This window comes from Poromitra crassiceps (assembly GCF_964638095.1).
Source record: "Poromitra crassiceps genome assembly, chromosome: 18".
Classification (NCBI taxonomy): Eukaryota; Metazoa; Chordata; class Actinopteri; order Beryciformes; family Melamphaidae; genus Poromitra; species Poromitra crassiceps.
In genome coordinates, this window is record NC_139636.1 from 10,244,649 (window position 1) to 10,265,917 (window position 21,269).

Here is a 21,269-nt window from a genome sequence, read left to right on the forward strand (position 1 = left end):
AATGAAAGACTTGAAAAGGTTTTAGTGTCCGTACCGGGATTCAAACCACAAACCTTTGGGTTGGAAGGCATGGTCTTTCACCACTGGACTACAGCCCAGCTCAAACACACAGCACATGCAGCAAGTCAAATAGATGTGGTTAAGATTAGGGTTTTCTTAACCACCACCATACCCTAACCCAATTGATAGAGGAGGAGGGGGGGAGTGTTGCACCAAATAGCTGCAAACTATTTGGTGCAACATCCCCGGTGTCTCTTATTTCACCCTACATGAGTTTGCATCCCTGGCTGATTGTAGTGCTTGGGCTCATGGCTTAATGGATAAGGTGCTTGTCTACCAATCTGATGACTGGGGTTCGGTTCTTGGCCAAACAACCTACAGTATATATATTTTGTTATCAATTATTAATACTATTATTTTCACATTTACTAATCATTAACCACTCTATTCAGGAATTGACCGACTAATCAGCAACTATCTAATGATTAACTAATATATTCACGAACTGACATGTATTAATCATTAAAGAAACAGTTAACTACTCTGAGTCTGCACTGAGTGCTCATAAGTGTCAAAATAGAAAACCAGATTCAAACATAGGCAGAATGGTTCCAGGTCCATGTTTATCATACCAGAATGTTAGCACAACAATACAAAACTCACAGCAACAAGTAGACCAGTGGTTTATTGATAGTATTCTGTGACATCACCACACAGACATCTTGGTCTGATTGTAATCAATTAACAGGTGATTACAATCTAATTACACACACAGCCAATGAGCTGTGTGTAGTGTAAAGTGCCATATTGATCGGAAATGCATGTGACATCATGGGAATACTATGAATAGACAAGTCCAAGTGAATCAGTTGTTATTAAGCTTTATACGAGGCGGACGAGTCTGTTGTGGCCTTCACCTTGTCAGTCTCACGTGAGCATGGGCGCCTGGCCAATCCCGGCGCTTGACTGCTGCGTAGGCGGGCACAGGGCGTGGTTGTTGCGTAACCTATGTGCGAATAGAAATCATGCGGATCTGACAGATAGTGCAGTCAGCAGCTATGATAGCACGAGCCAATCGGGAGGAGGAAGTTGGGGGGAGGAAGTCCATATATGGTCCATCCGGTCATGGGGCACAGGACATTATGTCATCACAGGATAATGCGATTGGCTGGCTCTGTTCAAATCTGAGCCAGCCAATCGCGTTGTCCTGCGCTGTTTGGGACTGTGTATAAAAGGCGACCGCTGACTGGGGTGGGTGGGGGGAACCAGAGAGGCTGCTGGAGAGGAGAGGGGGAGAGGAGAGGAGGGGAGGGGAGGGGGAGAGAAGAGGAGAGAGGAGAGGGGAGGAGGAGAGAAGAGGAGGGGAGGGGAGAGGGAGAGGAGAGGGGGAGAGGGGAGGAGGAGAGAGGAGAGGAGGGGGAGAGAAGAGGAGAGGAGAGAGGAGAGGAGGGGAGAGAAGAGGAGAGGGAGAGGAGGGGAGAGGAGAGAGGGGAGGAGGAGAGAAGAAGAGGAGGGAGGAGGAGAGCAGAGGGAGGAGGAGAGGAGAGGGAGAGAAGAGAAGAGGAGGGGAGGGGAGAGGAGGAGAGAAGAAGAGGAGGGGAGAGGAGACCTCAAGAGACTGAGGCCTCAATAATGCAGGGCAGCAACAGCAAGCCAACTCTCTGTGCCACCAGGCCAGGCCTCTTAATGCACGTTTTCTCAGGGCTTTAAACTACACCAAAATTACCAAAAAGTAGTTTAACTACTTGACTCACTACGCAAATATGAATGTAGTTTAACTACCAGCAAGCTACTACAAAATGTAGTTAAACTACATAGTTCAACTAGGCTACATGTAGTTCACTACTCCCCAACACTGGTATTAATAGTAGTAGTAGTAGTAAAGTTGTTATCACCTGATGCACTGGATGCACCATTGATGTATTTGAGTAGCAGCTTTAACATTTTGCAGTGGCCTCCAACGTGACTCAGCCAGCCAATCAGTGCCGAGGACAGGCGCGGACCGGAAGTTGACGAAACTGGTTTCTTAGCAACCAATGTGTTTGGGATTTGAGTGTGTCCATTTTTTCCTGATGATTTTTTTTTTAACTAATTAGGTAATCTAGCTACAATTTGGCAGAATGTTTAACGTTGAATTGCTCTCAGACCGCGTTGCTGCCGCAAGTGTGGAGAAGCGTCGCAACAGAGAGCTGCAGCGGCAAGAGAGGGTTTTTAACGACAAAGTCAGAACAACTGGGGTGAGTGTTTCTGCTAGACTGTCTGTCAACATAGGACTTGCGTCTGGCTGCACTGTGCTGCCATGATGACCGTGTCTGTTCTGTAGATTGACAAGGAAGCCCTGGACTGTCAAGTGAGAGAAAAGAAGAAACAAGCCGAGGCAGAGGAAGAGGCACTCAACGCGTATGGTAAACATGCGTTCACTCGCTAGTCGCTATACTTGTAACAAGCAGTGAGGAAAATGATTTCAGTTGACTTGTCTTGCTGCAAATTATCACAAGGTAGCCTACTTCTGAAGACAGTCATTTTGTACGAAAAGGATGAGACAAAAAAAGGGCATTGTAACCTAAAACAAAAAAAGTCTTTCTAAATCTATAGCCTTTAGCATGGTGCTGTCTGTGCAGTGTTAGGCAAGTTAGTTACAGTTGCTGCTAGTTACTTAAAACGTAATTTGATTAGCCTACTTTACAAAATACTGCATAATGAAAGTAATTAGTTACTAGTAGGGTCTAAACCAGACCTGGGCAACTGGCGACCCGCGGGCCAAATGCGGCCCGCGAGCGCCACCTGTGTGGCCCGCGCTGCAATTGCTTTTTCTTTTTTTTACAGTGCACCTGAACGCAACATGGAAGATACCTGCTGGAAAAGTGTCCAAATGTTTATGTCATTCTGGCCAATACTCCACTTCTGTTATAACATTTCAGTCTGGAATATGGAATATCTTTCAATAATCTTTATGACTAAAAGGCTAAAAGTAATCTCATGTGTAAGAAATGTCTGTTCTACATTGAAGTAAAAATGTAAATAATTAACTTGTTGGTTTTGGATTTTTTTTTTTTTTGCTTTAAGAGTGCATTTTCATTCGTATGACCCTCAACACAGGCTTTGAGAATCCTGGGCCACTTACTGATACTTATGCTTAAATTAACCCACTCGTAAAAAAAAGTTCAAAAAAGTTAATTTCAAGCCCTGCAGGGAGAGCAGGTGGTGATATAGGAGTAAGTGAGAAAAGGATCAAATATTGGTGTTTAAGACTGAATGATGACATCACAACGGTTAATTTAAAATGAGTTATTCCTCTAAACCTGACTTCAAATGCCCAAATCTTTTCGTGCCGGCGCCATTCGGCCCCCAACCCTCAGCCAAATCTGGCCCTTTGGTAGCGAGGACATTTTTTTGTGGTTCTCTCTATCATCAAAGTTCCTGCGTTACGGCATGACAATATTTCTTCGGCCCCCGGCAACAATCTGGGTTTCTCATGTGACCCCCCATGAAAAATAATTGCCCACCCCTGGTCTAAACTTTAATCTAATGATCTAATGATCATAAACTGGATAATTCTAAAAGTTGTTTGCTATCATGTCCTAAAGTAACCAGTAGCTAGCCCATTTAAATTTCACTAGTCTAATTGTAATTGTGCTACTGAATTTGAAAAAGTTATTTGATTACTAGTTACTGCAAAAAGTAGTTTAATTAGAGTAACTAGTTACTTTCAATACAGGTGCTGTGATACAGTAGTTTCCTGATGAGACAATTCTAAAATTAAAAACAGGCTACTAACACCAGGATTAATCATGTTGCCTCTACTTGGACCAGTTGGCTATTTTAATTAAACACATCCACTGATGCCAGTCGTTTCTGTGTATTGCAATGCCTTTTTGACAGGGCTTGGGTCATCTGGATTTTGGCGTCTGTGTGTGTCTGTGATATGCTCTCCTGTCTGTATAGCTGCGGATATGCTGCGTAACAGCCAAACAGCTAGCCTCCTCCACAGCCGGCAGGTGAAGCAGGAGCGTATGATGGAGCAGGCTGTGGCCCAGTACCGACAGCACTTCCAGCAGTCCTGGGCCCAGCGGGAGCATGACCTAAACCAGCCCGAGTGCTGGAGGAGGAGCACAGACAGAGAGGCTGCACAGATGATGCCCCTGGGCCTGGTGGGTGAGGAGGACCCGGGCAGCAGAGACATGATGCCCCCGGGCCTGGTGGGCGAGGACCCCGGCAGCACAGACAGGCTGAGGAGACAGAAGGCGCAGCTGAGAGACTGGCTGCTCCAACAGCAACGTGAGCAAGTAGCGGCCAGGCACCAGCACAGGCTGGAAGGTAGGTTAGCCTCAACACTGCGCAGTTTATATATATATATATATATATATATATATATATATATATATATATATATATATATAATCCCCATTAGCTGACGCCTAGATGACAGCTAGTCTTCCTGGGGTCCAAACAACAATACACATTACATGACAGTCAAAGAAAAGAAAAAAAAATCTCTAAATGAATGTTGTTATTGGCAGTTATGAGCTTGTAATTCCTATTCACCTTATGTTCCAACACAGGGGTCAGCCAGTTACTTCCTATTGTGTTTACACTTCCTGTGACAGTACAGTACTAGTGAGCAGGTAAAACAGACGGTGTTTTGAACAGGAAGTCATAACACAACTGGGTCAAGTGGGCGGGGCTACATAAGGTGAATATAATGCTAGTTTAACCCTTGTGCCATGTTTTAATATACTTACGTTAACATTGCTTCCCACGAAGGGGGAGAAAAATCGCCACATTGGCAACACGTTGTATGCAAATCCATATGCAAATTAACCATTTGACCGACATGCTTAACCAGTCAGGGACATTCTCGGCGGTTAACCGTTGGCATCCCTAGTCTGGACCTTTAGAGTTGGTCCACATACGCAAACCCCCTCTGAAACTCACTTCATCTTCTCTCTGCAGAGCAGCGCTATGAGCAAAGCAGAGTCAACATGGACAACAAAGCTCTCCAGCTTGAGAAGATGGAACAGGAGAGGAGGAAAGCCGCAGCTCTCGCTACTAAAGACTACAATCTGGCCAAGGTGAGGCAATCTACTGCAACTTGACCAGGCAACTTAATAAAAATCCAAACACTGCAAATGTGTCCGGTTGCATCCGATCTTGATTAGTTTATATTCTGGTTTTCTTGGCGGTCATGTGCTGAATGTTAAAACTAAGTGGAATATTATTTTAAGATCAACTTGGTTGACTTAGACATACTGCCCCAAATTATTTTTTTCTGCCTACACTAGTCAATTGCAAAATTCTATACCTCACTATGGAAAGTAACGTATTCTTGCCTAACAACACTGTACCTTTTCTGATCATCCCCTTTTTATTGGGTCTGGATGGGACGCGGTCCCAGTGGGGAGAGACAGAGGAGCGGAGGCGTCGGGAGCGGGAACGTGATGAGGACGACAACCAGGCAGACATCCTGAACCACCAGCAGGGGGAGCTGGTGGGTGACGACACAGCACCTGTCCTGGGCGTGCTGGGAGTGCCTTGTCTTCGGCCCAGCGTGGACAAGAGGGCCCCCCCTCACAGCCTGGAGCAGGTCCTCACGTTCCAGAAGTATCAAACGCAGGAGAAGGAGGTAGAGCAGGAATATATCATGCTCAGACATACACACAGGGTTCATAAAGTATCATGGAAAAGTATGGAGACATATTTGTCTTTCCAGACTATTGTCTATTGTGACTGACTATTCGTTTTTCTAAATAATGAAATTCTGAATTTAGAACAAAATAAATTGATAATACAAGCGGATGTTTCATCATGGCATCAGAATATAACACATGTTAACAGTTTGATTTTAAAAGCATTTCGTTACATTATAAACATCTAGCTGTATTTCCAACCCAACCCATCAATATTATTGTTTATCATCTTTCAGTGGAGTCATATCGTGATGATACGAAGATACTGAAGGTTGTTGGTTCAATCCCTCCATCAGACTCTGGCTTCAGAAGCGTTCACATTATTATAAGCTGCTGACTGTAAGAAAAGAAGCGGCTGGCGACTGCACAGTGCACATGTATCAGAGGAAGCATGTGCTAGTCTACAACTCTCCCCATTTTGGCAGATGGAGTGGAGCAACAACTGGGACAGCAGGGGGCAATTGGCCGAGTACAAAACGGGAGAAAGAAAACCCGGAAAGAACTTGATGATAAAAACAATACAATGAAATCTTCCACTTATGAAGTTGAACACAGTAAACACGAGTCCATTTGAAGGCAGCATGTGTGTGTGTCAAGGCATCAGCTGTTTAGTGTGTGTGTGTGTGTGTCAAGGCATCAGCTGTTTAGTGTGTGTGTGTGTGTCAAGGCATCAGCTGTTAGTGTGTGTGTGTGTGTGTGTGTCAAGGCATCAGCTGTTTAGTGTGTGTGTGTGTGTGTGTGTGTGTGTGTGTCAAGGCATCAGCTGTTTAGTGTGTGTGTGTGTGTGTTTGTGTTCTCTGCAGAGGGCAGAGTTGGAGGAGAGGCAGGACGAGGACAGGCAGGAGCGTGTGCGCGTGGACTCAGCCCGGGCTGCTCTGCTCGTGGAGAGGCAGCAGGCCAGACTCAACAAGCAACTGAGACAACAGCTGGACTGCACCAACGCTACACTGGCCCAAGCACACAAACTACAGTCAGTAACTCTGTCTACTTCAGCTACACTGGCCCAAGCACACAAACTACAGTCAGTAACTCTGCCTACTTCAGTGGTTCCCAACCACGGGGTCGCATGGAAAAGAACAAATCATAATAGTACACAAAACACAATTTAAACGTACGCAATAGGATTAGGGCCACATGTGAAACATGTATTTGAGTTCCGTGTTTATGTGTGAGAATTATGAGGGAAAAGTCTGAATTCTAAGTTTACTGTCAGAATTAAAAAATAAATAAAATAAGAAAGAAAAAACCTGTCAAATTCTGGACAAAAAAGGGTCAGAATTCTGAGATGAAAGTCAGAATTCTGAGTGAGATTAAATTAAAGTCAAACGTCGGAATTCTTAACGTGGAGTAATGGAGTAGTATTATATACATGTAGCAATACAAATAGTATTACAAACTATTAAAACATTTTAGTAAAATCAATTGTTTAGGGTCCCTAGTTTGTTGTGACATCAAAGTGGTTGGGAACCCCTGGTCTACTTGATATAAAAACACACTGTCTCACTCACTTGTGCACACATGCAATCATATACTGTACATACTACCTGACTCAAAGCGTTGTCTCACACACTCTTTCTGAATGGGTCTTTTTGTCATTCTAGGGAGCAGGCCGTTAAAAAGAGCTGCATCACCAGCGCAGACGACGGCTTCTTCAGCAAATTCAATACCAGCAGCCGATGACACACTGATCACAAGTATGGATCATCTTGTTACATGAGAAAAACAGAACCACCGCAGTAAAACATGATCAGTTAAATGTCAGTTCTAATGCTATTTTACATGATCTCACATTTTGTTGAATTGTTTTAATTACGATGTGTAGTATGGACTGCAGTATGTAGCAGTGGATTACCGTATGTTGATATTTGTGCTTATGAAACTTGGCTATTGCTTAAAGAAATCAGAGGCATAGATGACACACTTTTTTTTTTTTTCACAGTGACAATGAATTTAATTTATGTGCATATAAATAATTCCCTTGTTTGCAATATCTGTGTAACAAAATTTAAAATCTGGCACTGCTCCCTTGACAGGAATTATCAAACAGGTTTCGCAGACTTCACTGCTGATTGTTGGACCCCCCACACACCTTTAATAATTAAATCACCTCCTGTTCACAGAATCACTCTCATAAAAGTCAAGACACTTCAGATAATGTCCACAAAAAGCACATCGTGCTCCATATTCATCAAAGTTGTTCATATGCACAAATCTACACTGACCAGTGACCACAGCCATGGTCATCAAGGTACAGTAACAAGAACGCTACTCTGTTTCACCTTGTTTTCCAATGAAAAAAGTAGTATTTCATAGAGACGTGTGCTGTAATAATAGCAAAATGATACAGTACAAATTAATTCAAGTAAAATAAATCCCAATCTTGTTTGTATCCCTCCGCAAACTCTTTTTCAAAGTCCAGAGGTTTTCATACGCAGTCAGCTATCTGTTCTCACATCACAAGAGCAAACAACAAACATTCCCCAAAGATAAATCACTCAGCACGTTTGCCTTTAAACCAGTTTAAACCATACGGTTTCACACCGTTTCCACAATCATATTATAGGTAAACCTGATTCCTCAGGTAAAGTGCAAATAAAATCTTTTGCAAATGATAAAAGCTATGTATAATGAAATGCTTTCGACTGAAGCAGGTTCCTTCCACAGGTCCTTGTGTGGTTCAAGTAATGGCCCTCCGTTCAGTCGGAGCAAGCGGAGTGTTCCGCTCTGCTTGCACCTCTGGCCGTATACAGCCAATTCCACTGGGGGGCGATGTGGGCTAATTTCATATCCTCTAAAACCGACTTTGTTCTACCTTCTTATAGGAGTGCTTGCCATAGAATTGCTTGTCTATGCAGCAGTATTTCCATAGTCGGAAGTTTGCCCTACAGACGTTCTTTAAAAAAGAAGAAGAGTTGATTTAGGAGTTTTCAGAGACAAACTTGTCCCATTTTCTCTGCCAGAGAACCATGGCTTTCTCTTGCTGCTCTGGAGACAAAGAACTGTACCTGGAAAACAGAAGGGGAAACGTCAGAGAGCAGCTATTTTAGACACACACAAAAGCCAAAAGCATGTGTGTCTGTGAGCACTCAAATACAAAACTATCTTGTTGATTGTAAATCCCATCTGCTGAGCAGCGCCTCACCTAATAGAGTTGATGGCCAGCTGTTTGAGAGAGCCTATGTTGGAGCTGAACCCACCAAAGCCTACAAACGCCTCGTAGAAGTCGTAGGAGAGTCCGGAGGCACCGAACATGGCCGGGTCATCAGAGCTGATCACCAGCGGGTGGCCCTCTGACATCAGCACAGCTGCAGGGTGGTTTCGCAAATCTCTTACCAGCTTCAGCACCTGAATAGTGACGAGAAAGGATTTTCTTTTGGTGTGGTTTTCAAGCCGTTACTTCCATTACGGTTTACAGCCGTGAAACCCTAATATGAAGTTGGTTTGGGATACTAAAAATCAAACTAAACCTATATAACGATATCATCTCAACGTATGGTTCAAAAGATGACACTGTACCTGGTTGGAGATGGGACACACCTCCACAGCAACCCCTCCCTTCCTGGACAGATCTTTAGCCACTGGGTGGCGCAGTAGAGCAAATCCATGACCAATGCGTGAAGTGTTGAACAACAGCGCATCCAACAGGTTCTGGTCCACCTCTGTGCCCTGAAGATCTACATGTGGCAGAGAGAAAGGGCACATTCATGTAGTTGGATTGTTACTATAACACACAGGCTTGATGGTTCTCCAACGATTTCAGGGCTCAGGGCCCAAAAGAGAAACTTTCTGGTCCCTTAGTTTAGTACATCATTCAATCCAGAGAGTGATACTCATTTAGGACATGGTTTACACTTTTATCTGAGTCAAGTTTAGCCTGGTAAAAAAAACATCCTGATAACGTGATTATTTCACATTCTGTTTCACTCTACGTGTCAGTCTGGACTCCGAGCTGTCCACAGCGATTTCAGTGGGTGGGAGGACTTACCTTGACAGGCAACTCCTTCAGCCAATCAGCGTCGCCAAATCCACTTGGAAAAATGGCAAAAACGTATTTTCCGGCGAGAAACTCCGCTGGTGCATAGTCTTGTTCTTGTTTAATTGTTAAGTCTATTTCTGCGATAACGGCACTTATGACTGTGTTTACTCAACTTTACCACTCGTTGCTACGGGAGTTGCCATTACTGTTCCCTGATTGGTCTGTGCACTTTGTAATTCCTGGAAATCGCTGATCCGCAGAACCAAACAGTATGTAAGTTCACATGATCAAGGATGGTTTCGCGTGATCTGATCTCATGATCTCGCGCGAATCCAGCTGCCTTGCGAGGTCAGATATTTTACCAGGCTAGGTAAAGTTCATCATCACTACCCAGTGAAAGACTTTATGACATGTAATGTATGTGTTAACTCTAGAGCCACATAAATGAGGCTATATGTGAAATGGATATAAAAAGTCAATGCAACAACATTAAAGATCAGGAGTTGATGAGCTCACTAGTCTCTCCAGCATGGAAGAAGAAAGGGAGAGTGACGCCTCTCTCTGCTGGCAGTGACAAGGCCTCTCTGAAGTACCACAGGGGTCTGCCACTGTCCTCACGGCCCACCTACACACACACACACACACACACGCGCACATGCACACGCGCACACACACACACACACACAGGGAAAGTCAAACCCATGCGATTGCTTTCTAAATAACGTCAGGCATGTTTTGTTGTAATTCATTCTTAATGCAGTTGTGATAGTCGGTTGAAACTTCAAGAAAGATTAATTAGCAGCATGAGAATTGAAATTTAAAAGCAATATAAATAATCGCCACTGCTACCTCTACTGTTGTTGCCATTAGTAAAATAAATGAGTAAATAAATACGACTGCTATTACGACCATAATTGCAGCAGCCTCTCACCAGGTCAAAACCAGCCATGATCTCTGGGAAGTCGGTCTGCAGCTTCATCGCCTCCTCCACGGCCGCGGTCACCATGGATGCATTCAACCCCCTGAAGGACACAGACCCAGTACATGGCTGTCAGACAGCATGGTGTGTGTAGACTACCCAGTACATGGCTGTCAGACAGCATGGTGTGTGCAGACTGTTGTAGTGCCATCACGGAGGGTGCAATTCAGACCATCCCCAGCCTGCATGTTATAAATGGTCATTTCAATCCAAGGCGGGAGGATGTTACTGCACTGACCTGTGGGCTGAGAAGATGATCCGTGCCCCAAAGAAGTCTGGGTGCTCTGCTACAAACTGTCTGGTGATCTCCTGGTAGGTCTTCAGAGTCCAGGCTCTGTCGTGGGTGCTGCCATCCAACTCGTACGTCTGAGCATCAAAACACAATGATGCAATATATATATATATTTTTTTAATCAGATTTTTCTCCCCAATTGTACTTGGCCAATTCCCCCTGCTCTCCCGGTTGTTGCTCCACCCCCCTCTGCCGATCTGGGGAGAGTTGTAGACTAGCACATGCTTCCTCTGACAAAGGCGCAGTCGCCAGGCGCTTCTTTTCACCTGACAGCGAGGCGTTTCACCAGCAGGACATAGCACATGGGAGGATCACGCTATTCTTCCCAGTTCCCCTCCCCCGCAAAACAGGCACCCGCCGACCGACCAGAGGAGGCGCTAGTGCAGCAAGACTCATACCCCACCGGCTTCCCACCCACATACACAGCCAATTGTGTCTGTGGGAACGTCTGACCAAGCGGAAAGTACCGCTGCCGGGAATTGAACCCGTGTCTCCACGACGGTAGGTGAGTGCTTTTACCTCGACATGACGCAATATTTACTATTAATAAAGAAATGAGGAAATGATAGTAGACATGTGATTGCACTGAGCTTGTCAGATAAAATGTATGTATGTATGTAGTATGTATGTATGTATGTAGTATGCATGTTTACCTCTGGGAGTAAAGCCCGTAGCTCCAGATACATGACATTGTCCATGTAGAAGTGGGACAGGCCTTGGTAGTAATAGTCTGTAAACACAGGAGCGTGTGTGACCAGACCCCACATGACCAGGAAGGCCCGCTCAAAGCTCTTCCACACTGCGTTCTGGCTGGGGTAGGCTACCTCGGGGTCCTGCTCCGTGAACAGGGTCAGGTTGCCCATAATGCTGCGTACACAGACAGAAAGACATGGGCGTGACCATGAATATAGACCAATGGAGAAGGCTCATTAATGCTTCTTTTTCGTACAAAAATATATCCATTTCAAACAATGTGACCCGCACTGCCCACATTATATTCCATACATCTACGTTGGCATCATGTTAAGCAATGTATCCACTAGAGGGCAGTAGAGTCAAAGATGTGTGTGTGTGTGTGCACGGCATGTGTGACACTGCTCAGTTTCGTCCATATCCGTAAGCTTTCAGAAAAACATGCACAAATACGGATGAAATGAAGGCAGAGTAGGCTCGGTCCATATATGTATTTAACGTTGCGCATAATTGAGCCCAAGTACTACTGTCCACGTCTGTTAACTCTGCCAATCATTTTCAAATGCCTGTATGTGATTAGTTTGACTCATATTTTGTCATTTTTTAAAATACTTCATGGTGTCAAACCTATCTTGAAATGAATCTCTGTCCCAGGTAACAGACATAATTGATAAAGGCATGATGGATATGACAGTAACGTTTGTAAGGCGACTGTTATTGTGGGATTACTTCCTGGAGGAGTCTGTTAGGTGATTGACAGTGATATACAGTAGTGCACACACTGATTATGAAAACAGGGATATACAGTAGTGCACACACTGATTATGAAAACACTCTCTGGGATCAAAAGAAATAACAATAAAACAGAAAGTTGGACTAAGCCAAATTGATTACTGCTGTACTGGATTTTCAAGGCTATGGAAGTTGTTTTTCAGACCGTACAAACAGCAAACCGCTTCTGAAAGGAGCACAACAAGGCCTGACTTCTCCAACAACAATGCTGACTGTGTTCAGACACCACCAGGGATAATGTCAAGGACAGAGGCAACCGTCCATGATTGGCAAAAATTTGGCACAAAATATTAGAATGCAATAAAGTAGCATGCCGTCGCTGTTGGGCAGAAACCTTGTATCTCCAAAAAAGCTATTTTTCACAAGGAAGAAAAAAACAATCACATTTTAACATAGTGTAATAGTAATATAACATATTTCGCTGGTCCAAAGTACCTGAAACTTTCACAGGTTACTTTTGGGTAGCCACTAAATCCATTTATGAAATAAAAAGAAAATGGCCAAATTTAGAGATACAAGGTTTCCGCCCGACAGCAGCGAGTGCTGGTTATGTTTTTTCTTTCGCCTCACTTGGACATGGACACACAAACAAAAGAATATAGGCAAAAATTGTGCTTTGAAAAACCAAATGTGAGAGTGAGATTATGGGCAGATATATTGCTTTGGGAGATGAATTATTTTGGGGCCTGTGTTCTAGAATCTATTCTATTCAATGTTATGTTTGAATGAACCAATTAATACTAACTAGAATATGTTACCTGTTGTCCAGGTCTGTGGTATTGACCATCTTGGCCCTAAGGTTTTGCAGCAGCGTCCAGGGAGAGCAGTGCGGCAGAGGTTTGGGATAGCTGGAGGAGAAGAGGAACCTGACCGACTGGTCGTCAGTGAGGCACATGTAGCAGTGGGGCCTGTAGGTCACGTTCCTCACCAGCCACTCCACCTCCACCATGGAGAAGTCATGGACATGGAGGACTCCCCCTGAAACAAACCTCTCATTAGATAGTGTACAGCTAGACCACTGTCAGGAGACTGGACCCTAACCCTTAAAAACACCACCAAGTTTGCCTTGACTAGGCACCCACCTGCTCAAAAAGTGGAGGGAATCATCAGTAAAGAGCTTGGGCTAGCAGTTAAAAACAGTTTATTTCATTTTTTCGGTCATTCTCCCCAATTTTATTTGGCCTATTCCCCCTGTTCCCTCGATCACGCTATTCCACCCAGTTCCCCTCTCCCACGAACAGCCACCCGGACTGACCAAAGGAGGCACTAGTGGAGCGACCAGGACTCATACCCCACCTGGTTCCCACCCGCAGACATGGCCAATTGTGTCTGTAGGAACGTCTGACCAAGCCAGAAGTTCCTCTGCCAGGAATTGAACCTGGGTCTCTGCAATGGTAGGCGAATGCTTTACCACTACACTAACCAGACGCCGTAGTGAAAAACACTGCTGATTGCCAATGTGGCAGAGGTCTTGAACAGGTTTTTGTCTGAAGCAAGGACAGGTAATACACAGTCTTGCCTACTCTTACAGCACCAGAGGGGATTGGGGACTGATTTCCTTAACATCTTGTCTAGGTCCAGGAGAGATTTGTGTTCAAGGAGGTTCATGCCAATAGAGATAAAACACTGTCTCATTATTACAGAGCCTGGAGAAGTGGAAATGGCACATTCAACACAGGAAAGGACATTGCATTTGGACCTGATGTTGTGTGTGTCAGCATCACTGCTACCTTTGGGCATCTTCTGCAGCAGGCTGTAGAGGGGACTGGCCCTGATGAGGCTCCTGGCCTTGAAGAAGTGCATGGCGGGAGGGAAGTCCTCTCGGGCCATCTCCTCCTCCTTCAGTCTGCGTAGCCGAGCGTCCAGCCGCTGCTCCGCCTCAGAGGGCACCACCTGGCCCCCGGTCTGCATGGAGGCCTCCAGCCCCATCAGAGCCTCCCTGTGCCTGGGGTCAGGCATGGGCACGGCCGGGGTCACACAGCACAGCAGCAAACACACCACCACCACCACGGCCACATGGCGACGCTGTAGCCAGACTGCCATATGGTCCACCAGTGTGGCTGATAAGCTGTGATGACAGAAAACAGAGATGGGGAACAGAAGGACTGAGGAAGAGCTCGGTTTGGAGAGTCGCAGGTGACAGCTATACAAAGAAAATGAAACGGGGGAAAAAAGAACCAAGCGCTTTCACTTCCGTTATTCTGGACCACAGAAAAATACAGGCTTTAATATGACTCTTTTTCAATTGACGATCCTAGTATCATCATACCTCCCCTTGGGAAATACCCTTTTTATTTGTAGTGTAGATTAGAACCCAGGTCTCACATACCAAAGTTGAACACGCTAACCAGTCGGCCAAGGCGAAAATCCATATTTAATAGGACTTTGTACAGTATGACTGTTGAAAACAGAGGACAATAAACAACAAAACTGCCAGGACGCTGGTCAATGAATTCTTCATTGATATGAGAACATTTTTGTCTCATTTCTCTTTAAAATAGTGTCATCTAACTCGTCATCTAATCAACTGATGTGAAAAGGGTTATTGCACAATGGGATACACATTATGGTACCCCTATCCCAAATGTTCGCGACAATTTTGTAAACAAAAGTCCAGCTGAGCAGCAACAGCGACACAGGACAAACTACGATTTTTCCGGTTGTTCAACGAAAACTCTAATAATGCATGTTGCCGTTTAATCTTTGTTAATGTATGTGTCGATCTGTCACCTCGCCATTGAACATACCTGTCCTACGGATCGGATAAATATGACGTTTGTTGCTTGGTTAAAAACAGCTCCAACAACAACAAACGCTGAACACTTGTGCTACCTTCACGTGCTGTAGGAAATATTGCGTTGTCAGTTTACGTGCATTATTGATCCAACAAAGGGCAGGGAATCAATGGACACGACACGTTCTTATTTTTTTCTGTCTCTCCCGTTTTCCTTTGTAATGCAAAAATAAAAACATACACTATTTTAGAGTAGACTATGCTTTTTTATCAGTTTAAGATACTCAATAGTTTTCAGTTTGAGCAAATATTTAATGGGACATTTTCCTATGAAGTGACAACTTTGTAGCTCAAATGCTCACATTTCGAAGATGTGACGTAAGGTGGCCCTATCTTTAATTAGTGTGTAGAGTAGACGTCAACACGGAGAAATACCTTTTGGGCATTTCTCGGAGCACATTAGTGTATTAAGAAGATAATGAAAGACAAATCAGAGTCTGAGTGAAGTTGAATGAACCACATCCATGCGCGTGGTTCATTCAACTTCGCTCTAGTCTCACGTAGTCAAACAGTACTCTTGTCGACGTTTTAACAAGCTTCCATCGACGGAGGATCATCTACGGCTGGCACTGCGGGGACTTCCCTCTGATGTTTATAATACGACTTCCCGAGGAGTCTTTAAACGCAGCATAAGGAGCACCGCTTCCTCAAACACTGTACCGCGTCACGTCGACGTCACAGACCAGACGATCTGTGGAGGGGTGCGCCGTGCGCGTCAAGAAGATAAATAACTAATTGAAGCCGACGCTGCGAGGCGCTACAAGAGATGAATGCATTGTGTAGAAGCGGCCCACTTGTTTTGTCTGTTTGCATTTCATTAGATGCTGCAGCCTTTCAGTCTCTTTAACAGATTATAGACACATGCCCCAGTAATATAACGGAATAGTGCGCCCTTCTTATGTCTCTTTCACAAAAGTGTTGATTAGAAAGGGAATACAAGTGTAACGGGAAGGGGCGACAAAACGTGTGTGTGTGTGTGTGTGTGTCTCAATGGAAAAGCTTTCCTTTTTGCCGATAAAACATAATATTCCTATCTATGGTTATAGAAAATATAATACCTTTTCTAAAACATAACCCCCCCCCCCCCCCAATTCAGATACTGTAATTTCTGAACTGAAAATGAAGGGACCACCCTAAAAGGGAGCACACTCTTGTTCAGGAAAAGTTATTTATTTCTAAGAAATGTACAGTATAGAAAATACTTCGGTCCATTTCCAAAATAATCTATGTCAGTCAGATAAGAACTTGTAAACGTCACATAAAAATGGAACATACAGGTCTTTTCCAATGCCACCATGCTACTGAGGTAAAATTCAACTGAAAACAAAAACGTATAAAAAAAGACAGCACATTATATTATAAAAACAAGTCAAAAAAATGTACAAAAATTCTTAAAAGAGCAAATAAATATGATTCACATTTAATCACAACTAGATGGTTTTCACTAGTGCAGAGAGATGACAGCAGAGGAAAAGTGAGAGTGAAGTGAGAATTGTATACACACTTCCTGGCGCAGAACCTACACACCAGAAATACACGCACATCTGTACACCATAACGGTGCAAACACACCGGATGCGGAATTGAGACAAAGCGTCTGGAAGCGCAGGCAGTTTCATTTCCGTGCCCCCGTTAGCACAGATTAGACCGGGGTGTTCACACCGGCCGCGGCGCGTGCCCTGCAGCGGTAGTTCCCGCGTCTGGTCTATGTTTTGACGCGAGCCGCGAAGTCAGCACAAGTTTGACCTGCGCAGAGCAAAACAGAGTGCTTCTGGTGTGGATGGCCAGGCTCCTGCCCGAGCTGAATTTACATGCGGTACCGCTTTGGGATCCAGTGTGTTTGCGCCGTCAGACAGGTATCACAACCTCACAGACCTTTAAAAAAAAAAAAAACACTGTCCTTCATACACTGGACAGCACAAGTGAGCACACTACCTCCAAGACGGCCTCGTCTATCAGGCCCACACTAAACAATGAGATAATTCCCTATTTTAGCAAAAATAGCAAAACATCCTTGTACAAGTATTGTGTGACACATTTATAACCTTGTCTCACAGCTTCTAGCATCGTCCTATTCCATTATCCTTCCTTCAATGTTTCCTTACAACGCCTTAGGTATCTATTACTAAGGGCTTTACAATGCTGCCCGTTACAAAGCTACACTGTATAACGACAGCAACACTGCCCACATGCAGTCTGTACAACTAAAGACACCAATACATGGAGTCCCATGTCAGGGATATGATGTACTGTAACTCTATGACGTACTGTAACTCTATGCCCATTCATCACACTCCGATAATGAAGAGATTCATGAACACAACTTGCAGAGGTAACCTTGGAGTCAAAGGACAGGCCCGTGAAAAAGGACAATCTACACTTTCAAAGAGTTGCTTCTTTTACAGAACACACACAGTCACTCAATGACAAGATGAACACGTGAGTAATCGCATGGAAACATCTCATTGAGGTCAGTCAGAACCATGATTTGGCAACAGGCACCTGACACAACGAAAGGTGTTGGAAGGCCATTTCATTACAAATTCTGGAACTTCAAAACTGTCCAGTTTTGGGCTTCCTACATTGTTGACTTACAGGAGTCTGGCAGAGCCAGGGAAAAGGTGGAGGGACTTGGTGTTGCCATTGATTCTGGCTATAATGAGGTAGATACATTTGCTGCAATTATGCACCAGTGGAGCTCACAGGAAAAGGAAGGGATACTTGAACAACTCCAGCAAGAAAGGGAGGAGAAAGCTATGGAGACAGCCCTCAAGAACACAAGGGGAGCGATGGAGGTCGAGAGGAAAAACTCCCAGGACGACAGGTCAGAGGTGCTTCCACTACAGACCCAGCTAGAGAGAGTATAGACAGGGAAAGGAGGAACCTTCATTGTCAAGTTTAAAGGCTGTTGCAGCATGAAATTGCGATGCCAATTTTGACCCACCTGCCAATCACAGCAACAGATGTGTACACGTCGGACGCAAATTTCTCGAGAGAAAACATCAACCGTGGTCCGAAACACTGCCATAACGCGCAGTGAAACTTCGCCGTTGGTATGCACGGTTGCTTTGACCGATATAGGTTTGAAAAATATTGACGTGCGAATTAATCGCATGAAAAAAACACTCCCGGTGTGTAAGGACCTTTAGTGTGAGGAAAAACCTGCACAATCCATACCGGTTATCAGCACATCCATCGGTTGTTCTGCGAGAAATCATCAGAAGCCAAAATTTCTTGCGATGACAAAAGCTATGACATCAAATGAAACAGGAATGTAGATGAACTCACATTTAGATCCATCTCATATCAAATGACAGGGCAGTCTTTGTTTCTTGATACAAATAAAAATAAGAAGAAGCTGTCAATCAGGTTGGCAGTGCCAAACATTGTCACAGGACTGATAATACAAACTCTTATAAATTCAACAGGTTGTTCACATCAAACTGAGGTGGAATAATTTGCCACAATTCCAGTCCTATTCTTCCTTGTGTTGTTCCTCCTTCCAATAATTTAGAGAAAATACCCGTATATAGACACTGTACACCCTGAGGATACATTTAGTTACACTGAATTGAGGAAGAAGAAGCACTCGGAAAAGCAACCACGCAAAGACCCGGGCAGTGAGTGGACAAAGACCCGGGCAGTGAGTGGACAAAGACCCGGGCAGTGAGTGGACAAAGACCCGGGCAGTGAGTGGACAAAGACCCGGGCAGTGAGTGGACAAAGACCCGGGCAGTGAGTGGACAAAGACCCGGGCAGTGAGTGGACAAAGACGCTCAAAACGACTTCATAAGGAGTTACAGTGGGACAACAACTGGAGATGGAATGGGGAAATGACGCGTTAAAAAAAAGAAAACGACGGGATTTGAAGGTGTTCCATGACAACACATGTAAGAGCAGAGTGTAGTATGCTACTTGTATATTAACACTCTGCTCCTACATTGTTGTCATGGCCACCTTCAAATCCGGTTTTATTTTTGATTCTAGTTCATGTTCCTTCTGTGTATGTGCATTGAGCATATACCAGCTAGCAGGACGTGTCGCCTTAGGAGAATTTCAGAATTCCCTCTTCTGGGACAAGAGGTAAGTCAGCTATAGTGAAGCCTTTTACTTTATATATATTTATATTTATATATATATATATATATATATATATATATATATATATATATATATATATACAGTATATATATATATCTACTATAATAAGGTGGCCACGGCGCTCAGTAGCTAAACTGCATGGCACGCTAGATATTTCTAGTGTATGTATATATAGATATATATATAGATATATATATAGATATATATATATATATATATATTATATATATATATATATATATATGTATGTATATATGGTAACAAGTACCAACTTAAAATTTGACTATCCAAGGCCACTCAATTCCAGGATGTCTAGATTAATCAAATCCCTAGTGCATTGCAGAGTCAGATACAAACAGCGCCCTCTTTGCTGGTCCAAAGACATTCTTAAACGATCGATGAAGGCAGCTTTGAGAGATGCATATTATGTTGACTCCAGAACTAGAGCAGGACTGTTTGAGAGTTGGGGTGGGACAACGGACAGTGACTGGGCCTATTCTTTTCAGGACGGGTTCTGATCAGTGTCTTGGCCTTTTTCACACACGGCTACTGTGCTGTACTCACATCATTGTCTACTCATTCATACATACATTCAACAAGGAAACCAAGGCAACTGCAAGGGGGCCTGTGAGTCGACAGGGTTAGGGCGACAGTCTCGTAGTACCTCCTTGTCTACACCTGAGTTTAAGAATATGTTTGGAACAGAAGATAGAACGTTAAACCATCAGTCCCTCTCCTCTTTTTCCTCAGCCCCGTCAGTAGACTTCCAGTGGGAGCCGGCTTCACGTCCATCTTGCGCTGCAGTCTAGCAACAAGATCCGCGAGCCGAGCTCAGCGACTAAAATGGAACTCTGATTGGAGTTCATTCATGTTTTGATCGATAGGAGAGGAGAAGGCTGTCCAGTGTTCTTGAAGGCCCGGGGGGGCTCCTATTTGTGGCAGGGTGGCCTAGTGGTTAGAGACTGCCTTTTGACTGGAGGACCCAGGTTCAAGCGCCCACGTTGGCAAGCAACCGCTCTTCTGAAGTGTCCTTGAGCAAGACACTGGATCCCTTCCAGCTCCAGGAGGCTGTCCTGTAGACGACCCCCGTGCTCTGACCTGTCTGTGCAGCAGGGTGCGAGCGAAAAAGAGAATTTCTCTCCAGGGGGGGTCACAATATTACGACCATTGTTATTATTATAATACCAGCTGGCCATTGGATTCTTAAAGTCCAGTGGTTGGGAAAACAGGGCCGAGTTTGTCCGGCGTACACAAATCAATAAGAGATTTACGTGGAGTAAAAACCCTACAGAGGTTCTAGAAAAAGTATTTTATCGCCCTCTACTGTCTCTGTCAGCATGTCCACGCCGTCATCGTCTCGGCGCCGGTGCCTGTCACTGTCCATTCTAGTGCGAGTAATATTTCCTGGTTGCGTGGGGACAAAATTCAAACAGACACATGGACAATCCAGATCAAGGCTGCACAGCACAGTCCTCTTCTGAGGCTGTCGTAGGTTTGCCGACAGGTGGACACTGCTTTGTCCACGTGTTTCTCCATCATCTTCAGCCTGGAAGAACAAGAGAAAACAATTAAGCTTCACATCCATAAATATCAGGACATTTAATTGGCACACGACATGGACTGCACAGACCTACTGACACCTTCACGATCATTAAGAGCTCTACTTCTCACTCACTCTGCTCACATGGTGCTGGTCTCACACTCCGTGTTTACTGCCAGGAGCGCCGGGAGCTGCCATCATCTGCTGCCTGTGAGACCATCATCAGACAGACAGACAACAATGAAGAAAGCACTGTTAGCGTCAGCTTCTCACCACATCTTCTGACCTCCGCCTTCATAAACACACATACTCGTTTTGAATGAATATTCACTTGATTTACAGTTATTTTGACAGTGAAACAGACACAATTAAGACGCCTGTAGCTGCTCAAAAAAAGTCATACTGACACAAGCCTA

At 44.3% G+C, this 21,269-nt stretch overlaps 3 protein-coding genes across 3 annotated transcripts in view; 1 reads left to right on the forward strand and 2 right to left on the reverse strand.

The window, feature by feature from the left end:
• Positions 1-2,120: 2,120 nt before the first annotated feature.
• Positions 2,121-7,367, forward strand: ribc2 (RIB43A domain with coiled-coils 2; the record flags this gene model as incomplete). Its single annotated transcript, XM_083654684.1, has 7 exons — positions 2,121-2,237; positions 2,324-2,405; positions 3,946-4,317; positions 4,954-5,072; positions 5,396-5,623; positions 6,491-6,657; positions 7,289-7,367. The coding sequence occupies 7 exons, from the start codon at positions 2,121-2,123 to the stop codon at positions 7,365-7,367; spliced, it is 1,164 nt and encodes a 387-aa protein (XP_083510810.1).
• A 316-nt stretch (positions 7,368-7,683) lies between these two features.
• Positions 7,684-15,233, reverse strand: ada2a (adenosine deaminase 2a). The gene is made up of 10 exons (XM_083654433.1): positions 15,167-15,233; positions 14,150-14,487; positions 13,178-13,397; positions 11,588-11,801; positions 10,881-11,008; positions 10,595-10,685; positions 10,180-10,288; positions 9,204-9,361; positions 8,830-9,032; positions 7,684-8,692 (listed from the first exon to the last, which is right to left on the reverse strand). The coding sequence occupies exons 2-10, from the start codon at positions 14,460-14,462 to the stop codon at positions 8,605-8,607; spliced, it is 1,524 nt and encodes a 507-aa protein (XP_083510559.1). The 5' UTR covers positions 14,463-14,487; positions 15,167-15,233; the 3' UTR covers positions 7,684-8,604.
• A 5,403-nt stretch (positions 15,234-20,636) lies between these two features.
• cecr2 (CECR2 histone acetyl-lysine reader) overlaps positions 20,637-21,269 on the reverse strand; it is a 58,069-nt gene continuing 57,436 nt past the window's right edge. The window contains 2 exon segments of the mRNA XM_083654685.1: positions 20,637-20,859; positions 20,989-21,061. Of these exon segments, the coding sequence (XP_083510811.1) occupies positions 21,010-21,061 (52 nt within the window). The 3' untranslated portion in view covers positions 20,637-20,859; positions 20,989-21,009.

What these genes read in the sequence shown, in the direction of transcription:
- ada2a (XM_083654433.1), bottom strand. Translation starts at nt 14,462, where the DNA reads ATGGCAGTCTGGCTACAGCGTCGCCATGTGGCCGTGGTGGTGGTGGTG. An exon ending in TCATGGCTGGTTTTGACCTG is followed by an intron (nt 10,289 to 10,594) that starts GTGAGAGGCTGC and finishes GTGTGTGTGTAG; the next exon opens with GTGGGCCGTGAGGACAGTGG. An exon ending in CTTCCATGCTGGAGAGACTA is followed by an intron (nt 9,362 to 10,179) that starts GTGAGCTCATCA and finishes TGCCACATGTAG; the next exon opens with ATCTTCAGGGCACAGAGGTG.